The sequence below is a fragment of the Lepisosteus oculatus genome, chromosome 9, assembly GCF_040954835.1.
Source record: "Lepisosteus oculatus isolate fLepOcu1 chromosome 9, fLepOcu1.hap2, whole genome shotgun sequence".
Lineage (NCBI taxonomy): Eukaryota > Metazoa > Chordata > Actinopteri > Semionotiformes > Lepisosteidae > Lepisosteus > Lepisosteus oculatus.
In genome coordinates this window covers 26,646,089-26,670,120 of record NC_090704.1, presented here as the reverse complement: position 1 = coordinate 26,670,120, position 24,032 = coordinate 26,646,089, and the positions used below count along the sequence as shown (strand labels likewise).

Here is a 24,032-nt window from a genome sequence, read left to right as displayed (position 1 = left end):
GCAGGAATTGTAGACAAATCTGTTGGTCGGATGCGTTGGGTGAAAGTAGATTTGGATGCATCCTAGAATTAGGTTGCCAGTGTTTCTGGGCAAAGAGTACAAAATTTAAGAACCTCTTCTTGTTTCTGCAGCGGTGTTTTGGGAAATGTGTATCTGATTCTTCTTCAATTAAGGTGGCTTAGCTGCAAGTTAATGGTTTCGGTGACAGAGGACTGCTTGTTAGCTCAAATGCTTAAGGAAATTTCTGTAAAACATGTTCCAACTGTTGGTTGCTAGGGTATCAGTAATAAATGAAATTATGTCCGTGGCATTGGTGACTATCATATTTCACAGCAGTGTCCTCTATGACTATTAATAATGTGATAATGTATGCTTAGGACGTTAGCAGGTTATGTCTCAGACCTTAGTATGTTAAAGATAATTGTTTTATATAAGACATTGGATTGGTTAATATCCAAGAGAACCAAGTCTTCATTTTTCATCAGATAGTTTCACACATTCTCATCGCCCCAGCGACATCTACAACAAATGGATTATTTGCATATTCACATTGATTATTAATATTCAAGGATGATTTTCATGTTGGGCAGCACAGTGGTTAGCACTGCCGCCTCGCAGCACTGGGGCCTTGGGTTCAATTTCTCGAGTGCTTTTTCTGTGGAGATTGAATGTTCTCCCCGTGTTCATATGGGTTTTCTCCGGTTGCTGTGGTTTCCTCCCGCAGTCCGAAGACATGCTGGTAGGTCAATTGGTTTCTGGGAAAATTGGCCCTGGTGTGAGAGTGTGTGTGTTATGTCCTGCAATTAACTGGCATGCCGTCCTGGGTGTATCCTGTGTGGCACCGGTGGCTTTTCAGGACAGGGCCTGGCTCCTCTGTGACCCCATGATAGATGGATAGGTGAATTTTCATCTATAGTACTTTATTACTAATCATAAAATGGATGTCTTGGTTTATTAGGTACTTATGGAAAATATGTGCCATGGTACTGGCAAAAACATTAGAAATAATACTTGTAGCACAGGAATCAGACCTTCTGTACACCTTACAGACTGTGTGTTCTTTTAGTGACAAATGCCTAAGACATTTACAATACATGTACCATACAACTGAAAACAGGCAGATGAGGATAGTGGGTGCCTGGAATTACCCAACCATATTATTTAAGTAAGTACTTTAGAAAGCAGCAGGATGAGGACCTACGATTATTAAGCTACTAACAATAATTATAACAAGCAAGAAGGTCCTCTCATATATAGCCTTTCTAATGCTGTTTGAGTCATTGTAGGTACAACCGACTCCTCCTCAAGACTTATTTTCTTGAAGCTTTACAACTGAAATGACACATAAAATCTAACTGCTGACAAAACCAGCACTTATAGGGATGTTCAACAGTGACAAGCTGAAAGAACGGACCCTTTATAGTCTGATCCATACTGGCGTTGGCAAAGTAAACACTGAACGAACACAAGTGGAAACCACAAGGAAGTGTATATCAACTGAGAACAAGTGGGTGTTCTTTACCCAACGGGTTGTGGGAGTGCGGAGCAAGTGACCCACCCATGTGATTGGTGCCAATAATTTGGCTTCTAAGCTACTAACTACCAAACAGATGGACCAAATGGCCAACTTTTCTTTTGTGCTTATGTTATTAAAACCTTCACCAAGAAAATTGTGTATATATCACAGTCACCAGTCCACATCTACAGAAGGAACAAATGGAGCATGTCATGGAAGTACTGTATGTTCTGTTTTCAGTGAATATCTAGAGTTTTTAGACACAAGCACTGGAACCCTGTGTCTTCAGTTAGTTAATTCACTACAAGCATAGCATTTGCTGTGATTAATAATTGATAGGACACAACTAAGTATAGTTAAACAAGCACTTATTAAAGTAGTGAGTAATCTTGCTTCAGGTAAAGGATGACAGTGCTTGTCTGTGATCATATATGTACATATTGATTGCGTATTGTAAAAGGACGTAGGTTCAGACAAGATGGAGATCTGATGCTGCTGCCTTCACTCATCTCATCAGCCATGAGAAGATGAATGAACAGGAAAAAAAAACAGGAAGCAAAGGTGTCCCATATCTGCTCTCTGGAGGCAGAGGTTGGAAGTCCATTTTGTTTGTTTTAATCTTCTGCCCTCGAAAAGTCAATACTGCTATTTTGCTTTACAGTGAAAAAATTATATTTGTAATCCTGAGATTAATATAAATATTACATAGAAGAAAATACATTCAAAAGTATTAGTCATGTATCAAAACATAAGGCCAGTGCAATCAAAGGGAGGAATAAAAATAGGAAAATGTTAGTCTGGCTTTGTCAATCTTAGTATATTGTTCCATCTGAACATGTATTTTACATGTTGGAGAATAAAATGAATTCAGAACACTTAATAATAGATAAGTCAAAGTGACTACAGAAAAGCATTTCCAAGTATTGCACATAACATGGGTTACAGACTGCAGTTATTGCCTCAAAAAGATATACAGCCAAGTACTGAATTTTTTTCCCAGTATTTAATGGTCACTTGAAGTCATTGGTTTGCACATTTTTTATTTTTGATCTAATGAGGTCAAATGCAAGCATGTAATTAATTACCCAACAGTAAAATGTATATTATATTGTAGTTAACATTCACATTACCATTCATCGTGATAGCATAATTAATAATTAGCAAAAATAACACCTTTGACTTGGCTGTCCCAGTACCTTTGGTGGGCACTATACAGAATAAGTTTGAGTAGCTAGCTGTGGTAGCATGCATAGGCTACAAAGGAGCAGGTAAAGAATGGGAACACACTGAAAAGTAATAAAGGAGCACAACATTTCAGCTGTGGAGCCTTCTTTATCTGTGACACCTGAAGGAGTCTCCACTGCCAAAACGTTGTTTTTTCTTTTTTTCTTTCAGCACACAATACATTGTGTATGCAAGCAATAGATCCTTCATCAGCTCTTGTAAATGAGTACACTAGATGCTTTCTAAGGAGGACTTTTTCAAATGTAATACAATCTACTTTCAAGGGGAACACTTAAAGCGTGTTCTGATTATGTGTGTTTTTCTACTAAACCTGTTGAATCTGTAGGAAGTAAGCTTTGGTCTGTGATTGCAGACTCATTGATCATGATCCCTGACCTATGAATTCATTCTGAGCAGGCAGCCACTTACTGGTAAAGAGAAAGAAAGCCAAGGTACATAAAAAAAAGATTCTCCATTTTCAGCAGTAAGTGCGGCACATGATCTCATTTTATTTCTCTGGAGTTGAGAGAAAAAGGTGTTGATTAATTTAGCACTCTGAAATTCCAAGGTTTGGCAGAGAGAAAGGGATACGATAGCAATACGTGTCCTTACTCTGGACAGGACATCTGAAGTATAAAATTGGGTATGATTTCAAAACACTCAATCACAGTGTCTTCAGTGATACTCAAAAGCCTGACCATAGCTGTTGAAGCAGGAAGACTTAAATACACAATAGCAAATGCTCTTGTATATAAAGAACCTAGTGCAAAGACATCCTCATAAAATTGTACCACTGTTGATTTACAGTATATTTAATGGTACAACCTAATTGGCATCACCATACAATGGTCAAATGTACACTTTTCAAATTCGTCTGCATATTATGCTCATAATGACACATTTGAAAGTATCCAGACCCTTGCTCAGTTTTTGTTGTTTTAAAGCTTGCAGTCATAATACTTTGAGAGATGTATGTGTACAACCTTTCAACACATTCAGTACAAAGCAAAAAACAAGAAAGAAGTAAACAGCTAATATAAAAGAAAACTGTGATGAGAATGTAATGTTATGAAAAAGTTATAATTGCGTAGGTAACTAAACCCTTTGCTACAGTAAAAATAAATAATATAGGTGCACAAAATTACCTTAATGCGCCCCACAGTTAATTGAGTGGCCTCTGTCTATGTGCAATAATCGTGGTTCATGTGATTTCAGAATAAATCCACCTCTCTAAGTCAGGTCCCTGATCTAGGTGTAGTTTGTTTAGTATTGACACCTATCATTTATCTTGTTGGAGCATAATAGATTTTTTGTATAACAAAACCAGTACAGAACTTCTTTTACATGTAAACACATGACTTTAATACCAACCAACAAATCCCAGAAAGAAGAGGAGGTACAGTATAAAGTAACTGCAATTTTGTTTTTATCAAATCTGTCCATTTTCTAACCACCTAATCTAATAGGGGATCGCGGGGGAGCCTGAGCCTGTCCCGGCAAGCAACAGGCATAAGGCAGTTCATTGAGGGCAGACACAGATAAAGACCCTCACACACTCCAATTTTCGCAGACGCCAACTAACCTACAAGTAGGCCTTTGGACTGAGGAAGGAAATCCCTAAAACTAAATGTTTCAAATAGTGTGTAGATCATCAAAAAAAGTACTCTGTCTGTAAAAAAGGGCGTTTTCAGTTCTAAACCCACATTATTATATAACTCATTTGTTTCCTCAGATCCCTGATTTATTGCTATGCCTGAAGCAGTCCAGCAAACATGGAAACAAGTTAGAGCACATCATACTTAACATTTGCATAGCCTATTAAAGATAAGACACTTAATATCTCCTGACCTTATTGCAGTTTTTCATTCTAGATGTAATGAACATTGACCTGCCTTCTAATTGCACACCACATCTCTGCCATCACTTTTCACATACCTATCTCAAAATGCTGCATGCCCTGTGATGACAGCTGATTTCTGAATTTTTACAGTCCATGGCCATATTCGTCATTTGTAATGGCAATATAGCTTACATTTCAAATGTATTAACTTACCTTAATTGTGCTTACATTTTTTAATTTGGACTGGATTCAAATATGTTATGTATGTGGATCTGAATAAGTCAAGGGTATGGGGACAACAATTTGTAAACATCATGTTTTCAGGAGTTAAAAAGACATAACTTCTTTTTTTCTTACTTGAGTTATGAGAACATATATGAATATATACACCTATTTGTAGGTACTTAAATGTCTGCAGATTTGTGGGGAATCATTTACTAAGTACTTAAACTGAGCTCTCAGTAACCCACCATATTCATAGTGCACCCGTATAACTTTTATTCACAAGTGCAGTACTGTGTTTGCATGTAGGCAGAATATAATTGAGTATTGACAAGAGTTTTTTCATTCATTCTTTTTAAGTTAATTTTGTTCAGGACTGTTAGAACCTGAATAAAAGCATTCTGTGACACTGTTTACAAATTGCACGTGTCACATTGATCTGGTTTTCAGATAGCAAAGTTAGATGTGAAAACAATAGGAATCCAAAGAATTTACCACTTTCACTCAATTGTTTTAGACAAGTTCTTTTTTTCATCTCAGAAGAAAAGCTGCTCTTTTTAACAGAACATCAGTTCTATTCCCTTTTCCACCACATGCCTCAGATTTACGATGATTGTCTACAGCACCTTTCTAGGACTCCTTACCTGCAGTTATCAGGATATCACTTTCTTTTGAGTGTGGATTCGTGGATGTCTGAGTGAGTCTGCCAAAGGCAAACTCTTCAATGGCTGTTCTCTGTTTCTTTTTCAGCAACAGAGGCGGCTTGACCTTCTGACCATAACAAGTCCTGGTGAGTACATGGGTTCCCTCAATAAACAGCTGGTTTGACTGCCCACTGACCATTGAGCATATTGGAAACAAAAAAGATTATTTTGCTCTCAAGTGACTTCTGAGCAACAAAATATGTGGTTGCATTTGTGATTGTGAAAGGGTTCTCTTCCAGTGCCGGAAAATTATTCTCTGTTTAATTCAATTGCAAAAACAGGACAATAGCAAGGGCTTGCTTTTAACTTCACTGTGCTTGGGGGTAAAAAGATGAATTTAATATATTATTATTGCTTTGACATGAGTATCTGTTTTCACTTCAAGGATTGTTATTTTTGTTCAAGTTGTTAATTTACTTTTAGTATAGTTCACAAATTTGTTGCCGAAGAACAGATTACTGCTTAGAGATTATTGTTTTGGGTCTCTATTTGAATTTGGTTTCTCAAAACATTCCAGATCATGATGTTTCATGTAAATTAGTTGATTTCAGACTGCGTATTAATAAAATCAGGTGTCTAATAATTACTAAATTAAGTCAGACCTAATTTTTTTATACTGCACATGAAAGCACCTGAGAGCACCTTATGGATTTAAAACCAAAAATATACAAAAAAGAGGGTAAACAGGCATTCAGATAAGAATATTTCTGACTTTGGCTCAAAGGAAGTCAGTTCAGCCTACAGTAGCTGATATCAAGTGTAATTGAATTCCTTAGTCAAGTACTGTAATATAACAGCAAAAAGCTTTATCCCTGGCAGATTTCAGGTGTTTTTTTTTTTTGTTACAACAAGGCAATCATTGTTTTTAGATCCCAGAGAGCTTTACAAAACTTTTGGAATCAAAAGCTCCTAGAGATACACTTACTTACAACAGTTTTAAAATCAATTTGAGAACTCACAGATACCAAATGTAATGATTTGATGTAATATGGTGGAATCATCTGGTGGGAGAAAGAATTCTCGCAGCTGCTGATTTTAATAGTAATGAGACCAGGAAATAAGGAATTGAAATCATCAAGCCATGAAATATAAATGTGTATATCAATTTATCCATCCATCAGGTTTCAATATAGCTGTATGTTTGGTGATATATAAACTGATGGTAAAACGCAGAATCAAATCTAGGTGATCTTGGATGCAAACCAGCTTGTCTGCTTCTCTGAACCAGACCTTAACCCTTCCTAAGAGAGAAGATTAAAAAGGCACAACAGTTTTTTCTTTATCGTCAAGGATGTTATCCTTGAGTGTTGAGACATGATCAACAAGGCCCTGTACCCACACAAAGTCCTGGGCTTGAGCTGAAAGGCCAACAGAAAGATCCACAGATAAAAGCAGGTGACATTTAAAGTGATCCTGATTTTCATATCTGTAAAAAAAAGCTGCAGCAGCACCAAGTGAGGTGAGCTCTAAAGTTACCAAGCATTGAGAGGTTTGTTTAAAGGGAAAGCTTTTACTTCATATAATTTCTTTTTAGTTTTAATTTCAGAAAATATTTTTTGGGTAATTAGAAAATGGGAAAATTAGTTTGTTTGTTATTTCAGTTTCAGCTTTTCAGTTGTTTAGCCTCATCTCCTTCAGGATTGTGTGCATTACATTAATTTTGCTTTGAGTTCTTGGTTATATACTGTATATATATCTTGCAAAGCCATGGACAAGTGCTGTGTTTAACATTTTCACATCAAAGCTGTAACACTATACTGTACATCTGTCCACAATAACTCTAAATCCAGGCTATGATGGGCCTCTTTAACAGAAATTTGCTTAGACTCACCGCAATGCCCAGGCAAGTTGGTGAGCTGGTTAAAGGACTGAATCCTGAACCTGTCTGGTGAAAGTGGCATATTGCCAAATGAAGTACCTGGCAGCATACATTTAGGGTTTGGGAGTTGACTGTTAAAAATACATACAGTAGGATGAAATCAATTAAATTTGAGATGGGCTTCTTCAAAAATCAAGAGATTGTCAGGAAATGTAAAAACAATGCAATGCAATTACATGTACAACTTCCTCAGACGGATGCCTTACCCACAGGTTTATCAGTGCATTTCATCTGATTGAAATGCAAAACTTTCTACTTGTCCAGTATATCTACTTTAAGAATAGATCTTGCGAACATGCTTGCTAAACAGTACATAGAGTCAAGAAGGCAAACTGTGTCACCTTTCACACAGGCTAATTTTTCTAAATCATATATTGCCAACAGCCATATCACCCTGCAAGTCACAACTGGCAACCCACTGAAGCTAAGCAGGTGTGAGCCTGGTCAGTAGCTGGATGGGAGACCTCCTGGGAAAAACTACAGTTGCTGCTGGAAGAGGTGTTAGTGGGGCCAGCAGGGGGTGCTCACCCTGCAGTCTATGTGGGTCCTAATGCCCCAGTATAGTGACGGGGACACTATACTGTAAAAAAAAGTGCTGTCCTAAGGATGAGACATAAAACCAAGGTCCTGACCAAGTTCATTAAAAACCCCAGGGCATTTCTTGAAAAGAGTAGGGGTGTTACCCCGACGTCCTGGCCAAATTTCACATTGACTCTTACCAATCATGGCCTCCTAATAATCCCCATCTAAGAATTGACTTGTTTACTCTGCTCTCCTCCCCACTGATAGCTGATGTGTGGTGAGCGTTCTGGCGCACTATGGCTGCCGTCGCATCATCCAGGTGGATGCTACACATTGATGGTGGTGGAGGGGAGTCCCCATTACCTGTAAAGTGCTTTGAGTGGAGTGTCCAGAAAAGCATTATATGAGAGTAAGCAATTGTTATTATTATTATTATTATTATTATTATATAATATCCTTTGGTGTACAACCGGACACTACAGGAGAGATACCCTGGACACATGGTGTAAAGCAACCATGGAGTCACTCTCAGTGTGAAGTCAGTGAAAAGAAACAGCTGCAAATCGTTAACGGCTAATGATTGGACGAAAATACTCTTTTTACCATTTCAGCGAATTAGGACAAAATTATTATTTTGCTCTACTCCATGTGAGGAGGAGAAGATTTGTGGTACCCAAAGTGAGATTAAAAATAGGTCATTCAAATAGTTTGTTCAAAGATGCGCTTCATTAAGATCTGCATAATAACTGTTAAAGTGCTTTTTCACAGGGTGGTTATGACACTGCACCCAAGCTGCAGTGTTTTCTGTTTCCAGCTCCCTATAGGAACAGTGTTATAACTGGCACTGCTGGGGATGGGAATGTGTTGTCTTCTGAAAGCAGCTGGGTGATCGAACAAATAATAGGGATGGAGAGGAGAAACAGATGGGTAAGCGAGAAAGGATACAGGGCCCATATGCTTAAAATATCTGGATGGACTAATATGCTTTGATTAAAATAATGTTTATGTGAGGTTTGCAAAACCTGCTAATTTATCAGTTTTATTTGGCATCTGTTACCCCAACCCACAGAAGAGAAAACCTGACCTTCAGAACCTTGAAAAAGGCAAAGAACAATATCACCAAAACAGCAATAGTGTGTCTCGAGTTTTTGTAAAAGTTGTTTTAAACTTTTTCTATGCCTATGTTCCTTCATATGAATTGCAAAACCAGGGGCAATTTTTCAGTATTCCTAAAGCTGTTCATACTGGATTCTAAAACATTGCTGTAGTTTTATATTTTGTGATGAAGAGTTGTACTATTTGCCATTTTAGTAATTGACTTGGAACAGATCTACCATTTGAAAATATCTCTTATCAGTTCTAATAAAAATCACTATTGCTGCCTGTCACTCTAGAATGTAGTATTTTAGTACTGCACGTTGTAATTGCCATTTTGTAATAATTAAAATAAAGCAACATCTTAGCAGTTACTTTAAAATATTGTATAATTTATTGATGTCTTAGATTTATAAATAATGTTTTTCAAGGATTAAAGCAAACAGTCTAGAGTGTCAAACATTTGAAAACATCATTAAGGTTACAAACTCTTGTGTCATATTTTTAAATATAATCATTTTTTAATGAATTATTGCTTTCTGTGTTGACAATAAAGTAAGCAACAATAATAGTTTCTGTTCAAAATGCCATTAAAAAGCATATTGCTATCCAATTTGTTTTCAAAGATTTTATAATGCGTAGAAATAAATGACTATTTAATGATTATATTTGACTTTTAGGTCTGAATCATCTGTATCCCTTTTATCAGTTACTGTATGTGATGATTTAAAAGAAGATGCATCATTCAGCAAGGGGTAAAATTTCACGTTTGAGTATAATTGAGATAGAGGACATTTTCTATATGTCTTCAAAGGGGAGGTTTTTCCACACTTATGTTACTTTACAGAAGATGCTTCTGAAGTACAGAGTACTGTAAGGTCATTTTCTGAGCCTGAGGAAACCATCTTTTAGCTACGTAAGCCAGATAGCAAAATACAAAAGAAACAGCGTAATGCTCTGCCTTACCACAAAGGAGACCTTTTTCTTTGTATAGGCTCGGTGTAACAACAGAAATGGATTTGTGAAGATTACTAATAAGATCAAGACAGACTCAGAACATCAGTAAAGAAAGGCCTCCTTAGGTGTCTGAATAGCCTATCAACTGTGGGCTGCTCTCTGGTCTAAGAAGCTAATTTCACACCATCGAGGTGGCTGTATTTTGAGTGATGAGTGCTTTGCAGCACTGTGCTGTCGGGTCCCAGCTTTCGGGGGGCCTCATTAGCCCTGTGGTTTGAAGTGCGCTTTCCGTGCACCTTGGTATCCCCTTTTTAATTGGACACTTGAGCGCCAAGATGCGCATCTGGCTCTATTGAAGCCTGACATTTCAAACTGCTGACCTTTCTGGGCCCAGTGCAACTAAATAATGATTAGTCCCTGCCATTGTTCAGCCACAATGACATGAGATACACACATGCCGAGCAAAATGGAAGAAAAAAGGAAAGAAAAAAAAACAGAGAAGAAGCAAGCCATTCAAGAGTCAGTTCCAGGGTTAGCACAATGAGAAAATTGGGTGCGAACATTCTTTTGCCAAGTTATTGTGCTGGTATTGATTTGAATGCCCTTTTCATATCTCTGGACACAGAGTTGTATTGTGTTGATCTAAATTAACTTTGGTGCGTCTTGTGTCTCTCTGTGTGTTTTTTCCTTACTTTTCCTCTGTTACAGAAGAAAGGTCAATTACATTCATGAGACTTGGATAGATGTGTGAGCTCCAAGAGGAGCAATAAGATAATAGGCAACCTTCAGATCTCCTCTAATGACACTGTAATTTCTCTAAAAGCCTGTCAGCACTGGGACCCAAAACTCCCAGGAGTTTTAGAGTCAACTTTAGAAGGCTGAAGAATTTGACGGCAGCCAGGAATCAAGTGCTGCTAAACTGTAATTTTACAGTGTATTTTTTAGGTTCAATAATCCATCACATTTAAAATTAAGCCGAGAGTGCTTTATAAGAAAAAAAATACAAATATACAAGTATATTTAGTAAATAACTGTCAGGTATTTTTTAGAAATGAAAGAGAATGACTGTGGTTTTGAAAATCATGTAGTTTACTGTATGTTTGTTCTCTTTATGAGCTTTTGTGTTTACAGTGGTGAATAAATGTTATTCAGGAGGCAGGAGGTAATTTGTTTTGGATGTTATTTCACTTTTCCACTTTATTCCCCCCTGTTGTAATGCATTGCCTTTTACCTTACATTACCTTGAAAAAATCATCTTAATGCTAATTTCGTGTTGAGCTTCAGCAAGTCTTCAAACTCACAATTACCAATACCCTATCTATAGTTTGTTTGTACTATCTGCATGTAATACATTGATCAAGTCTACATCAAAGGTGGTTTTACATTATTGAAGTCTTTTTGAAGTTCTTTTGCAGTTTCTACAGAGTTTGCTCTTGCTTCAGAGTCTTCTTACTTCAGTATAATCTGCAAAATCCACTGGTTTACGTATTGTTAAAGTATCAGAATAAGTAAGAAAGAGGAGTAGTCCCAATACTGATCCCTGTGGTACTATTGTACATTATTAAGTGATATTAATTTGAGTATACACCCCCTCTGCTCTCTCTGTTTTCAATCTATTAACCAGTTTTCAAATCAAATGCATGTATTACATCGATTACCTGTTGTCTACAATTTAGGAATTCATCTTTTATGAATAACTTTATTCAAAGCCTTTTGAAAAATGAATCATATCATACATTCTACATGTATCCATTTATGCTGTTGCTCTATGCATGCTCTAAATCCATGTGGACTGTCCTCTAGAAGAATACTTTCTGTAACTTTCATGTAATTCAAGTGAGAGTTCTAGGTCTATAATTACTTTGTTTAGTTTTGTCACCTGTTTATGCATGGGTGTTCCATTAGGTATAATGTCTCTGTCTTGAGTGCCTGCAGTACGAGTTTTGTTAATAGCCTTTCACGGGGGTCTTCAACCCTGGACCTTTAGAGCCCCAAATCAGTTATTTATTATAGATCACCCTAAAACACCTGTTATTTAGAGATTAGGAGCACTTGTTTGAGCAATTGATCAATTAAGCAAGTCACTGGTCCTTTAGGATCTGTCCATATTTCTTAATTGAACACACCACCTTTCTAATTGATCATAGTTAAATTGTTTCAGGTCAGGTCAAGTATCTACAGTATATCTGTACTGAACTTTCCAGGATCAGGGTTGGAGATCCACGGCATGTGGTTAACATTTCTTGTTGTGCACTAGCAAACCCTTTGGGGTTACAGAGAAATCAATTTTGCAGAGTCTTAAGTCAGCACTGTAGGATTGCAGTGGAAGTACTTTTTAGTGTCTTGAGATGTTGTTTTATTGGCTGCAGATTATCTGGTTGAGGTTAGTCAAGAGGAAGTAGCATAGTCATAATATAGAAGGTCTTCAGTGTTTGTGTATAGACTCCTTATTTGATAGTAGCATTGGGCTGGGGTTAATCAATTTAGATTAATATCAATAGTGAAAATATCACCCAGAGTATTTTAACAGTGGGGAAAAATGAATTATGTCATTGGATATGATGGCAGTGGTTTCTGTTGTCAAATCTGCTGTGCTTGTATTAATTGGATAGCATTACCAAAATTCAAACATTTGTGTCTGTTTGCCGTGCACAAAGGCATTCTGACCCGGTATCCATGATCCTCTTATGGGCGAGACAACGATTAACCTGAATTTCTTGCCCCAAAGTGGTCACTATCCTGCCGGTTAGTATTTGCATGCACGGATAGTTCCTTTTGCATTCAAAAGCCCAGATAATTTTCAAAGGACCTTTATATTACTGTTCAAACCATGTTGTATGCTTTCTTCCAAGCAAAAGACAGGGAATCTCAAATCAATCCCTTACCCACATTACAGTATACAGTATGTTTTAATCTCATTCAGGCAATAATGTTTTCCAGAGAGTCACACTCTCCCAGAATCACTCAGGACTCACACAAGACCCATAGAACTCCACACACAATTTTTGACTGCTCTAAATACTGCCCACCCGAGCCCTAAAAGCTCCTGTCAAACTACTTCAGCCAACTTCATGTGTCACTCATTGTCTTCTTTCAAAGTATTTATTCTATCCATGATACAAATCAGCACCTCATCCTGCAGATAGTGTGTGCTGTTACATCACTAAAATACAACATTCCAACTAAGCACTACTGAACAGCAGCTTTGCTTTGTTACTAGGGGTGATAGAAATCTTAAGAGAGGGATAGTAGTTCAGATGGGTAGCCGCGTCAGCATGTGTAGTCCGCAAAGGAACAAGTAATAGGTTTATTCCATGCTGAAAAGAGAAGAGAGTAAACAAAATGTTTCAGCTGTGAAGCCTTCTTCGGGTGTGAGAAAGGGATATCCACTCTAGCAATCCTGAAGAGAGGGATATCCACTCTAGCAATCCTGGTTGCTAGAGTGGATCCACTCTTCTGGTTTCCTGTTGCTCATGGCTACAATAACTTATGCCATCTGATGTGTTTTTGGGATAGCCAGGTTGTCATTTTGCAAAGTAATGAAGGTAGACTAATTAATGTACCATTCATTTAACTTTATTTACTTGATCTTTACTCCCTCTCAGGATATTCTTGCAATAAAGGTGACCAGCTGTTCATGACTTTCTATGTTGCCACTCAGTATAGTATCTCACCACTATTGATACTCCTAAGGACTGAATAAAACAAATTAATATTATACAACAGTGCTATTAATAATGCTAATAAGCTTTGTTTTTACTCATTGCATAATACAGTGCTAGGTGTGTTGTTAATTAATTGAATTGAATAATAATACACTCAGCATAGCTTGTACTTGTGCTCACTCATTCAAAGACAATAGAAACTTTTCCTGCTGTCTGCACCTTGGGCTCAGTTGGGTTCAGTGTCACTTGCTTTAATTGACCACATGAATAAATTCATTGTTGTCTGATGAGCTGTCACTGTCTTCAACATTCACTATTACAGTTTTATTCCCCACAGTATACATATCTTACAAATGGTTTGTTTTTGTAACACAGCTCAGCTCAGCCAGCCAACATACAATAGGAGCTTTTCCAAATTTCAGCATGAACATTAACTTTTTTCTTAATCACTGGGAGATTGTAGTTGTAGCCCACTTTACCTCCCCTTACACCCTACCAAGTTCAGCCCAAAACTGGGAAAGCAGTAATAGAAGTACATTAAACCAATTAATAGGTTTATTCCATGCTGAAAAAAAGAAGAGAGAAAACACAACGGCTCTACGGCCGAAACGTTGCGTTTTCTCTCTTCTTTTTTTCAGTATGGAATAAACCTATTACTTGTCCCTTTGCAGCCTACGCATGCTGACACAGCTACCCACCCGAACTACACTAAACCAAGCTGGGTATAATATCTGGAGCTGCACTATGAAACAGTACTTCTAAGAATTGAAAGTCAGCTTCGTCACAAGAGACTGCTTAGTGAGGCAGATTATGTTTATTAAATCTGCTGTCATCACTGCCTGTACTGTGCTTAAACACTCAAGAGCGATGAGCAGTGTCTTTCCCTTTTACCTTGTATTTTATTAAACAGACACACACAGGCAGTTAAGTCTCAGATACTAGTACAGTCAGCAGTCAGCTCACAGAGATGTCTGGATCAACAGACAAAGCAAACAATGGGGTGTTTCCTCTCCTGTGCAATTAAGAACCTCTTAAGGGGAATCATACTATCATAGTCACTGTTTCACAGAATGATAATAGAAAACAGAATGTACTTTACAGAACTAATTTACAGTTAACAAAAATCCCAGTCTGCATTATAAACCAAGGCCAGTGGTATAGGTACTGAAACTCATTGTCCATTTTAACAGAAAGTTAGCCTACAAAACTCAAACCACTGGGCACAAGCATAAAGTATTTAGAAATACAATAAATAAAATAATTGCAGATGTCCTAATACTGAAAACATGCAACTGGGTACAAATGTATACATTGATGTATCTTAAGGTAACTTTTAACAAAGTTTTAATATACTGTATACAGTATTTAATAGGCTCTATCTCAAATGCCCCATTTATAAAAGATGAAAGCAAAGTTTTCCAATTACTCCAGTGTGATTCAGAATGAAGTACACTGTGCAGTATTATTGTTTTCAGAGGTAATTGGGCATTTTTAATGTCTTTAAAGTCTCCCTTATATTACAATTATAAAAAACTAAGCCAGATATTGTTGAACTCTTATTATAGACAGAAAAGAGATACCAATAAATTACAATGTCACATATTTAGTAAAGTTGTAAACACACTATTTACTGAGTATTCATAGACTGGCTGATATCATTTCAATCAATAAATAAAATAAGCAAGTATCAATGTGTTAAAATAATACAATAAACAGCATGCCAAGATGAAAAAATATATACTGTATGTATACCTATCTAGCAATTAGTTGGCAGTGCCTATACTGTACCTAATTGTTAGCATTCATGAGCCACAAGGTCCATCACAGTGTTTGTAATTGAGTTTATCCAGAACATTAAGGTCTGGGAAGCACAGTTTTTGTCCTTGTGACTTCTTGTTTTCATTTTATCCAATCTCCAAATTGCACAACAGAAAGAATTATTTGTTTAACTGAGCTTTTTAGCTCATTTTCCAGGTCTTAAGCAGTTGGTAATATAAAGCAGTCCACTGTATTTAGCCTGAATCTATTGTGGCATTCTGGGACCAGAGATGGGTATTACTTAATAAAGCCAAAGACTGGTATATAAATCTAATGTATCTGCTTGGTTTTAATGATGGACAGCTAAAGTGTCTTCTCATGCTGTCATTTATGATTACAGCCATTTTCAGTAGTAGCATTTTAGTGGATTGTGGAGTGCTGCTTCCTACCTCTGCGGGCACAGTGAGAAAGGCAGGACGACATCTTTGTTGGGATCCCTGTCCATAACTGGGTACACACCCACACATGCATTCACTCTAACGTGCATTTCGGCACCAAGCTAGTGATGCCAGTTAACCTAGACTGCGTGCCTTTGGACTATAGGAGTCCGAAAAACAAACCCACTAGAAAACAGGCAAACATGCAAACCACACACAGGCAGAGCCAAATTCCCAGGATTCCTGAGCTGTGGAGCTACAGAGCCCCCCTCATTTATGTCTACGCTTTATTTTAAAACCCTGTCATGTAGGAGTGCGATCAGAGATTTGTGTCCATCATTTTTAGATGAACGCGAGATGGCTGAGGAGTAAAGTTTTCTTTCGCAAATTTTGTATTTTATACTGTTCCTACTTACAAGATGAACGAAGTCAGAAGAGAGAGTCCTGTGAGTTGCATCTTATTTTATATTAGCCACTGCTTTTCATGTGATTTCCTTCTGCCGCTTGTGGGTTTTCCTAGTTTAGAAACCCTTGACACAAAGTGTGCATCTTATTTCCAACAAACTCCTGTGTTAGTGCTGTGCAATGAGCATGGAATCAGTAGACTGCTGTGACTCAGCCTCGGCTCTGAAGATGGTGTGGGGGGTTGCTTTACAGTCGTCACACTGGCTGCAGTAGGAATAAGTTGAATTTTTTTTATAGCCTCTGAATTGTTTCAAAGGGCCCAATTTGTTATATTTATTGAAAGGTTGGTGACAGCATATGGCAGGCGTGCAAGTGAGAGATTGAAATGAAATCCGTGTGACGGGCAGGAATTATGGGTGATTTGGACAGGCAGCCTTGGTGCTCTGGGCTTACTGTTTAAAAGACTTACAACAGCTCTCTGTGTCTTTGCAAAAGTCTAACACAAAGCTAGCAATAAGAATAAAGACAGTGATTTTACTTTTCTCTCATTTTTTCTCAATAACTGCCTTTATTTGAAATTTTCTACCATAACAGCGGTAAAATACATAAAGAAAATACGAGCCGAATGACCTACCCTTATTTAAAGCTGTATACCTATACAATTTTTTATCTATAAAACAACAGCTAATATATAGTAATTGCTACAGAAGATGTCTTTGTGTCATCTTGTTATTATATGTCTGTTAATGTGCCATTTCACTGAATGTAACTTTTTTGTTGCACTGCATGTTCTAGAATTTGACCCGTTGAACCCTCCAACAGAAATATCCTGTTGTTGAGACGTAATAGGAGTCAGATGAAGATTAAGTGTTTTCTTTTTTATGTGTGGCTAATTTTAGTTTGTCAATTGCTTTGTTTAAAAATTGTCCTATATACAGAAATGGCAAATGCCTATTAGTAAAAGACTAATTTAAATGATTTTCACCTTTATTATGTAACATTAAGCATTTGGATAGGAGTAACAGCATTGTTACTGCTTTGTAGTAATCTTCAGAGTTAAAAGTTAACCAGGGTTTTGATGGGTCAATATTTGGGTGGAAGACATCTAAGGAAAACCAGATTGTTGCAATACAATGGCTATACTGGGTATACTATATAGCCATTTCATAACTATATAACCATACTACAGTGCCTTGCGAAAGTATTCGGCCCCCTTGAACTTTTCAACCTTTTGCCACATTTCAGGCTTCAAACATAAAGATATAAATTTTTTATTTTATGTGAAGAATCACCAACAAGTGGGACACAATTGTGAAGTGGAACGAAATCTATTGGATTTTGGAAACTTTTTTAACTAATAAAAAAATGAAAAGTGGGGCGTGCAAAATTATTCGGCCCCTTTACTTTCAGTGCAGCAAACTCACTCCAGAAGTTCAGCGAGGATCTCTGAATGATCCAATGTTGTCCTAAATGACTGATGGTGATAAATAGAATCCACCTGTGTGTAATCAAGTCTCTGTATAAATGCACCTGCTCTGTGATAGTCTCAAGGTTCTGTTGAAAGCGCAGAGAGCATCATGAAGACCAAGGAACACACCAGGCAGGTCCGTAATACGGAGATGGGACGGAGATTTATCTTCCAACAAGACAATGATCCCAAACATACAGCAAAATCTACAAAGGAATGGTTCACAAATAAATGTATCCAGGTGTTTGAATGGCCAAGTCAAAGTCCAGACCTGAATCCAATCGAGAATCTGTGGAAAGAGCAGAAAACTGCTGTTCACAAACGCTCTCCATCCAACCTCACTGAGCTCGAGCTGTTTTGCAAGGAAGAATGGGCAAGAATTTCAGTCTCTCGATGTGCAAAACTGATAGAGACATACCCCAAGCGACTTGCAGCTGTAATCGCAGCAAAAGGTGGCTCTACAAAGTATTAACGCGAGGGGGCCGAATAATTTTGCACGCCCCACTTTTCATTTTTTTATTAGTTAAAAAAGTTTTAAAAATCCAATAGATTTCGTTCCACTTCACAATTGTGTCCCACTTGTTGGTGATTCTTCACATAAAATAAAAAATTTATATCTTTATGTTTGAAGCCTGAAATGTGGCAAAAGGTTGAAAAGTTCAAGGGGGCCGAATACTTTCGCAAGGCACTGTATATATACATTTGATTGTGTTACTTTATGGAATCGTAATGTAATTATGATTTTTTGCCATTGATCGACACAAAACACTCTATAATGTCAAAGTGAAAACAAAATTCTACAGATCCTCCTAAATGAATTATAAATATTACTGTTACCAGCCAAGGGGTAAAATGTGTCATTAATGGAGTGGAGGGACTTGGCACAAAGTTGAGGGGAAAAAAGTGTGTTATTTGTCAAACACTATCGGGGGGTTATATGAATGACCAGCTGTGAAAACAACACTTCCTATTATTACTGTAATTATATCCTTTCTCTGTGAATTTGCATATTTTATCTCTCTGCACTTCATTGTTAGTGACTTCCATTATTCTAATGATGAAAAAAGACAAAAGAAAGTGGAAAAAATCCTCTAGCTCATCTTTCTAGCACTCTATTTTCCAATTGATTTCTGGGAAAGAAAGCACACATGACCAGAGATAAATAAGTGTGAGTACGCTAATGAATGGAGGATACCAGTTATAATTAAGCTGGCAAAGAGGAGTGAAAAGGTACAAGATAAAAAAGAAACATTTGCAATATGTGCATCATTAACCTCTTGTTTAAAATTAGAGCTCCTGCACTACTTAACCATATGAGCAATTAATTGACGAAGTAAACAGATTTTTTTCTCAATAATTAATTCATTAACCAAATACATGTTTCATGCTGCCATGCAAGAAAGCAAAACAGAATACATACAAACATTGAAGCTGAATTCACAAAACACATGAAAAGGTTACTTCATTATCTTCAAGCACCCCACATGAGAAAGTGCTCACAGAATGCCTTTAGCTGTATCAGCAGTGTTGTTTTCTCGGCATAAAGAAAGGTGATGCTTTTTAAACAGTTTCACCTTTGCCAGCTTTTGATAAGTGGTAACTGTAAAATCTAGTGGCTTGCAGATGGTACAAAAAGTTGCTCTCTAAGCCAGCTCAAAAGACAGCAGAAGATTGGAAGGAATTCCCTATGGATTCGCTAAAGCCTGCTTTTTCAAATGTCATTGATCGGCCACAAGCAGATGCAGAAATTGGAGGTGGTTGTGTTGAACATCTGGTGCAGTCTTTCACAGCAGTAGTCCTTATCACAATACCTGGCACGACCTGTTGTAAAAAGGAGTGTTCTCTATTTTGTGCTGCGTGCTCTTCAGTTTACAATCTGAATCGGATTCAACAAAAGCAGGTATTGACTTTTATTCTTGATGAAATGAGTTAAGAGGTCTCAGAAATTACCAGACACCAAATTCTAGCATTCCATTTTTCAGGATGACTCAAGCTTTCATTTTTAAATCTCATCATGACACCTTTGTTACCCAAGGTGATGATTACATTTTTAGAGTCCTGATTGGAGCTGTGGTTAGGTTATAAAGACCCAGTGTTGTGTGAATAAAAGTATGTCTAGGAGACTGAATCAGTTGAAATGCACAGGAATCAAATTTGGCATTTGGATGTATTGATGTCAAATTTCCATAGCATAATGAGAAACACAACCCTAATGTGGCCCATATCCAAACATTGAGACAGATTCATTAAGAGTTTTGTAATTGACAGAGAAATGGTGAAAAAAATTGCATACAGCACAAGTGGTTATTTTTATCGTAAAAATATTTCTGCTTTCAGAGAGGATGGTGCGAAACGGATAGTAAACCAAATGAAATGAAACACCAACATAAACTAATCGGAATTTTCTTCTGTTGGTTTTGCGCATTCATTAGCCAGCTGCTACTGTATATCACCATGCAACTCACAACTGTCAACTGGAAGCTAAGCATGGGTAAACCTGGCCAGGATCTGGATGGGAGACCTCCTGGGAAAGCTGCTGGAATAGTTGTTAGTGGGACTAGTAGGGAGGGCTCACCTTGTGGTCTATATGGGTTCTAATTCCTCAGTATAGTGACTGGGATACCCTAATGTAAAAAGGTACTGTCCTTGAGGAGAAATAAAACCGCGTTTCTGACTCTCTGTAGTTATTAAAAATGCCAGGGCATTTCTCGAAAAGAGTAGGGTTGTTAACCTGGCATACTGGCCAAATTTCTCCCTGGCCTTTACCAATCATGGCCTCCTAATAATCCCCATCTATGCATTGGCTTCATTACTCTGTTCTCCTTCCCACTGATAGCTGGTGTGTGGTGAGAGTACTAGTGCACTTTTGCTGACATCACATCATCCACAGTAGGTGCGTTCTGCACATTGGTGTTGGTGGAGGGGAGTCCCCATTACTCTTTGAGTGGAGTTTCCAGAAAAGCACTATATAAGTGTAAGGCATATTCATTTATGTGGTGTTATGAACTCATAACTGGAAGGTAGTAGGTTCAAATATCAGTTGAGACACTTCCATTGTACCCTTCGACTAGGTGCACAAATTGGTCCGGTAAAGTACCAGGCTGAATATGGGTAAATTACTGGATGGTGCAACATACGTCACTTGGGATAAAAGAGTCAGCCAAATAAATTAGTAATAATTAGTAAATTGTAGTAAAGAAGGTGAAGAAATAATATGTTCTTATCTTCTCACATTTAGTCTTCCAAAATGCAAAACGTGCCTACACATTTTTGTCCTGTGATCACTGCCATTGTGAATTTGTGATTCAGAACATCCTCATATTCTTGACAATTACACTTCTGACCCAAGTGTAAGTGTAGGAGATATGGCCTTTATGCATTAAAAGACATTGGTTGTATAATGTGTTTTATCTTTGCCTTTTTGTTTTTATTGAAGGCTTGGTACTGTATTAGGGCTGGCTGATTACTTCTGCTCAGTAATGATTTGAAAATACATTGTGAGAGACTGTGTTGGGCCAAGACAGGGCCTCACAAAAGGAGGCATTATTGTGCTGATTAAGAATCGACCGCATTTCAAGTTAAACAAATGTGATATTCCATTTGAGAAATGTGTTTTCATTAGTGTTATTATTTTGTCCCTAGTAAGTACCCAAAAGAAATACAGTGTGTCTCTGGCAGCATTCCTTAAATTTTGTTGTAGGAAGCTGAAAGTATTTTCTGTACCTAGAGTGGCATGTGTATTATAAATATTATGCTGCAGAACTGGGTTATTTCTTATTGTTCTTCAATAGCTCACCAAATAGGGGCTTGTAGCTTTTAAAGCAAATTGACAGCTTATGCCCTGCCTCAACACCTTTCGAACAAAATATGGAAATATCAATAGTTATTTCATACGTCAGTAATAAATAGATCATATCGACCTGGCATAGGAACAGCATAATTAAACTCATTAATTATGTTTGGTTTTGGATCAAAATAAGCACCTTGCCAAAGGATAGCTAAGTGCTTGATAGCTGCCTCCATGAGCAGAGCTCTGCAATTAGAAAAAAATTGTAGCACCCTGACTGAAATGCCCCGACTGTCATCGGCCTGCCTTGTACCAAGGCTTGGGCCCTTTGCCAGTTACTGACTTTGCCACGGTAATTATTTATCAGCCCAGCTGGTCTTCAGAAAGACCTTAATAAAGTACATGTATTTCAAATGTTGTATCCTGGGTGTTAACTCGATAAAAGACAAGCTCTGTGTGTTGTTTTTGTCTTGGCTCAATTTTCAAGGGCTGTTTGCAATTTAATTTTTTATAATACTATGGCTCTTCCTTCTTCAATTTAAAGGAGTCTTTTTTTTCACTAAAACAGTAAGAAAAAAGTTAAATCCCTGCTGTAAAGAAATAGACAAGCTCTGAGACTCAAAAAAACAAGTTTGTCATGGACCGGGGAAGTTTGACTCTCTTGCTTTTATGTTTTGTTGTCATTTTTAGGGCTTTTTTCCTTTTGATTTGAATGGATTCTTGAGACTACCTGGTTGTTTCTTGTTCTTTTAAAAAAATATCAGAGATACAGTAGCTTACCCGATCCGTAAAATAGGTAGAAACGCAGCTGACACAAAATACTTAGGAAGTCAAATGTTTGCTAGTGTGGTATGCTAACTCTACAGAGTTACATTTTTTTTCAATGATGATTAAATGAATGTTCATAGCTCCTAAGACATTGCCACCCTTTCAAAAAACGAACTTTGACGTTGAGTCTTTTTAGTTGAATCTTCTGTACTAATACATCTTTGAAATTAATATTTGGAGAAGAGAATATACAGAGAAGGTTGGTTTCGACAATCAATATAATATCCCTTGGAGTAATCGTACCCCTAATGAACTCGATTGAACAGGCCTGAAATATGATCACTGTTTCTGTGCAAGTCATTTGTTCTTTTAAAAAGATCAATGTCCTTTGCCATATTGCTAAAAATAAATAATAGGCTGGCAGTGGCTGTGATGATATGCTGAAGGACACCTTTTTAAATATTTTATGAAGGAGTTACACAATATAGTTTGCTGCTACATTTGCTGTCACTTTGAAGGTCTGTCACTGGGCAATCGCATTAGTAATTTATGTCCCCATTCTAATTGGGGGGCTACTGCTCATTTCATGGGCTATCGCTTTTATATTGCCAACTGTGGCTACTTCACGGCTAATTAGTTATTTATGAAGTGCTAATTAAGAGACAAGCTAAAGCAATGCAATTAAGATCAACAGATGCAGTTCTGGAGAACAGCTTAAACATACCAAGTGTTTACAACATTCTGCATTTACATTTAAAAGTGCCATTACAGTTCTCAAAGAAATTTCTTGTCAACAAATTGACAGCTTCTTCCCAACTTTCTGCCTTTGCGTAGAAAAAAATGTTTTTTCTTTAACGTGTTTGGAAATTAACAGTAAAAGATATATACCTTTGTAAAATAGTATTCAATGCAATGCAGTTTTATATAAAAGTACTATCAGCAAACTCTCTCTCCAATATTTCCTCAAACTTTCCTCTGAGCTTTCTCATCTACGTAGGTACATTATGATTCATCTTAAACATCTGCTGCATGCAACTGTTTGATAATTTGTAACTACCAGGTAGTCAGATGAAACAAAACATTGCCAAAACAGACAAAAATGGGCCAGCTCTACCAAGGGAAATGAATTGTAAATCCTGCTGAAAAACGTACACCAGGCCATAATTAATTTTCTAAAACCCAGAGAAATCGAATAATATAATTACCCTATTCTTCTGTTTTATTCATTATTTTGACATGCTGTATTTTAATGTTTGTCATAGTGTTTCTACAGCCTTTCCAGGTGTTACATCAGGGACAGGTCTGTGGGCTGGGAGAGTTACAGTCATGTGTGAGTCAGGCTGCCAACATGAGTCCATAGTACCAGGCAGCTTAATTCACTTCAGTGTAATGAGCACATGAAGGGAATGAGCTTCTGCATAACCTGATTTGCCTGTTTAATGACCAGAACTGAAGTGAAGTTTTACTGAGTAATGCATGCAAATATTTTATTATTATATGACACCTCTTAAAACAAGGAGCCTGTAACATGGATCCTTATATGTTAATAAATGTATTATTATGTATCCCTCTCAGTCGGGTTTGTGCAAGTTATGAACTTGCATGTAAGATGTACAGTACATAGTGTTATGGACACCTGAAGAAGGCTCCATGGCCGAAATGCTGTGTTTTCTTTCTTCTTTTTTTCAGCATGGAATAATCCTATTACTTGTTCCTTTGCAGTACATAGTATTCTGTATACTAATTTTAAAAAGCAATGAAAATCATACAGAAACAACACAGTCA

At 37.2% G+C, this 24,032-nt stretch overlaps 1 protein-coding gene across 3 annotated transcripts in view; it reads left to right on the top strand.

Annotated features, from left to right (window-relative positions):
* LOC102689203 (cytosolic carboxypeptidase 6-like) overlaps nt 1–24,032 on the top strand; it is a 511,816-nt gene that overhangs the window by 317,215 nt on the left and 170,569 nt on the right. For all 3 annotated transcript variants that reach the window (XM_006635243.3, XM_015356263.2, XM_015356265.2), the window contains one exon: nt 5,553–5,592. In XM_006635243.3, coding sequence (XP_006635306.2) covers nt 5,553–5,592 — 40 coding nt within the window. The remainder of the gene's footprint in view (nt 1–5,552; nt 5,593–24,032) is intronic.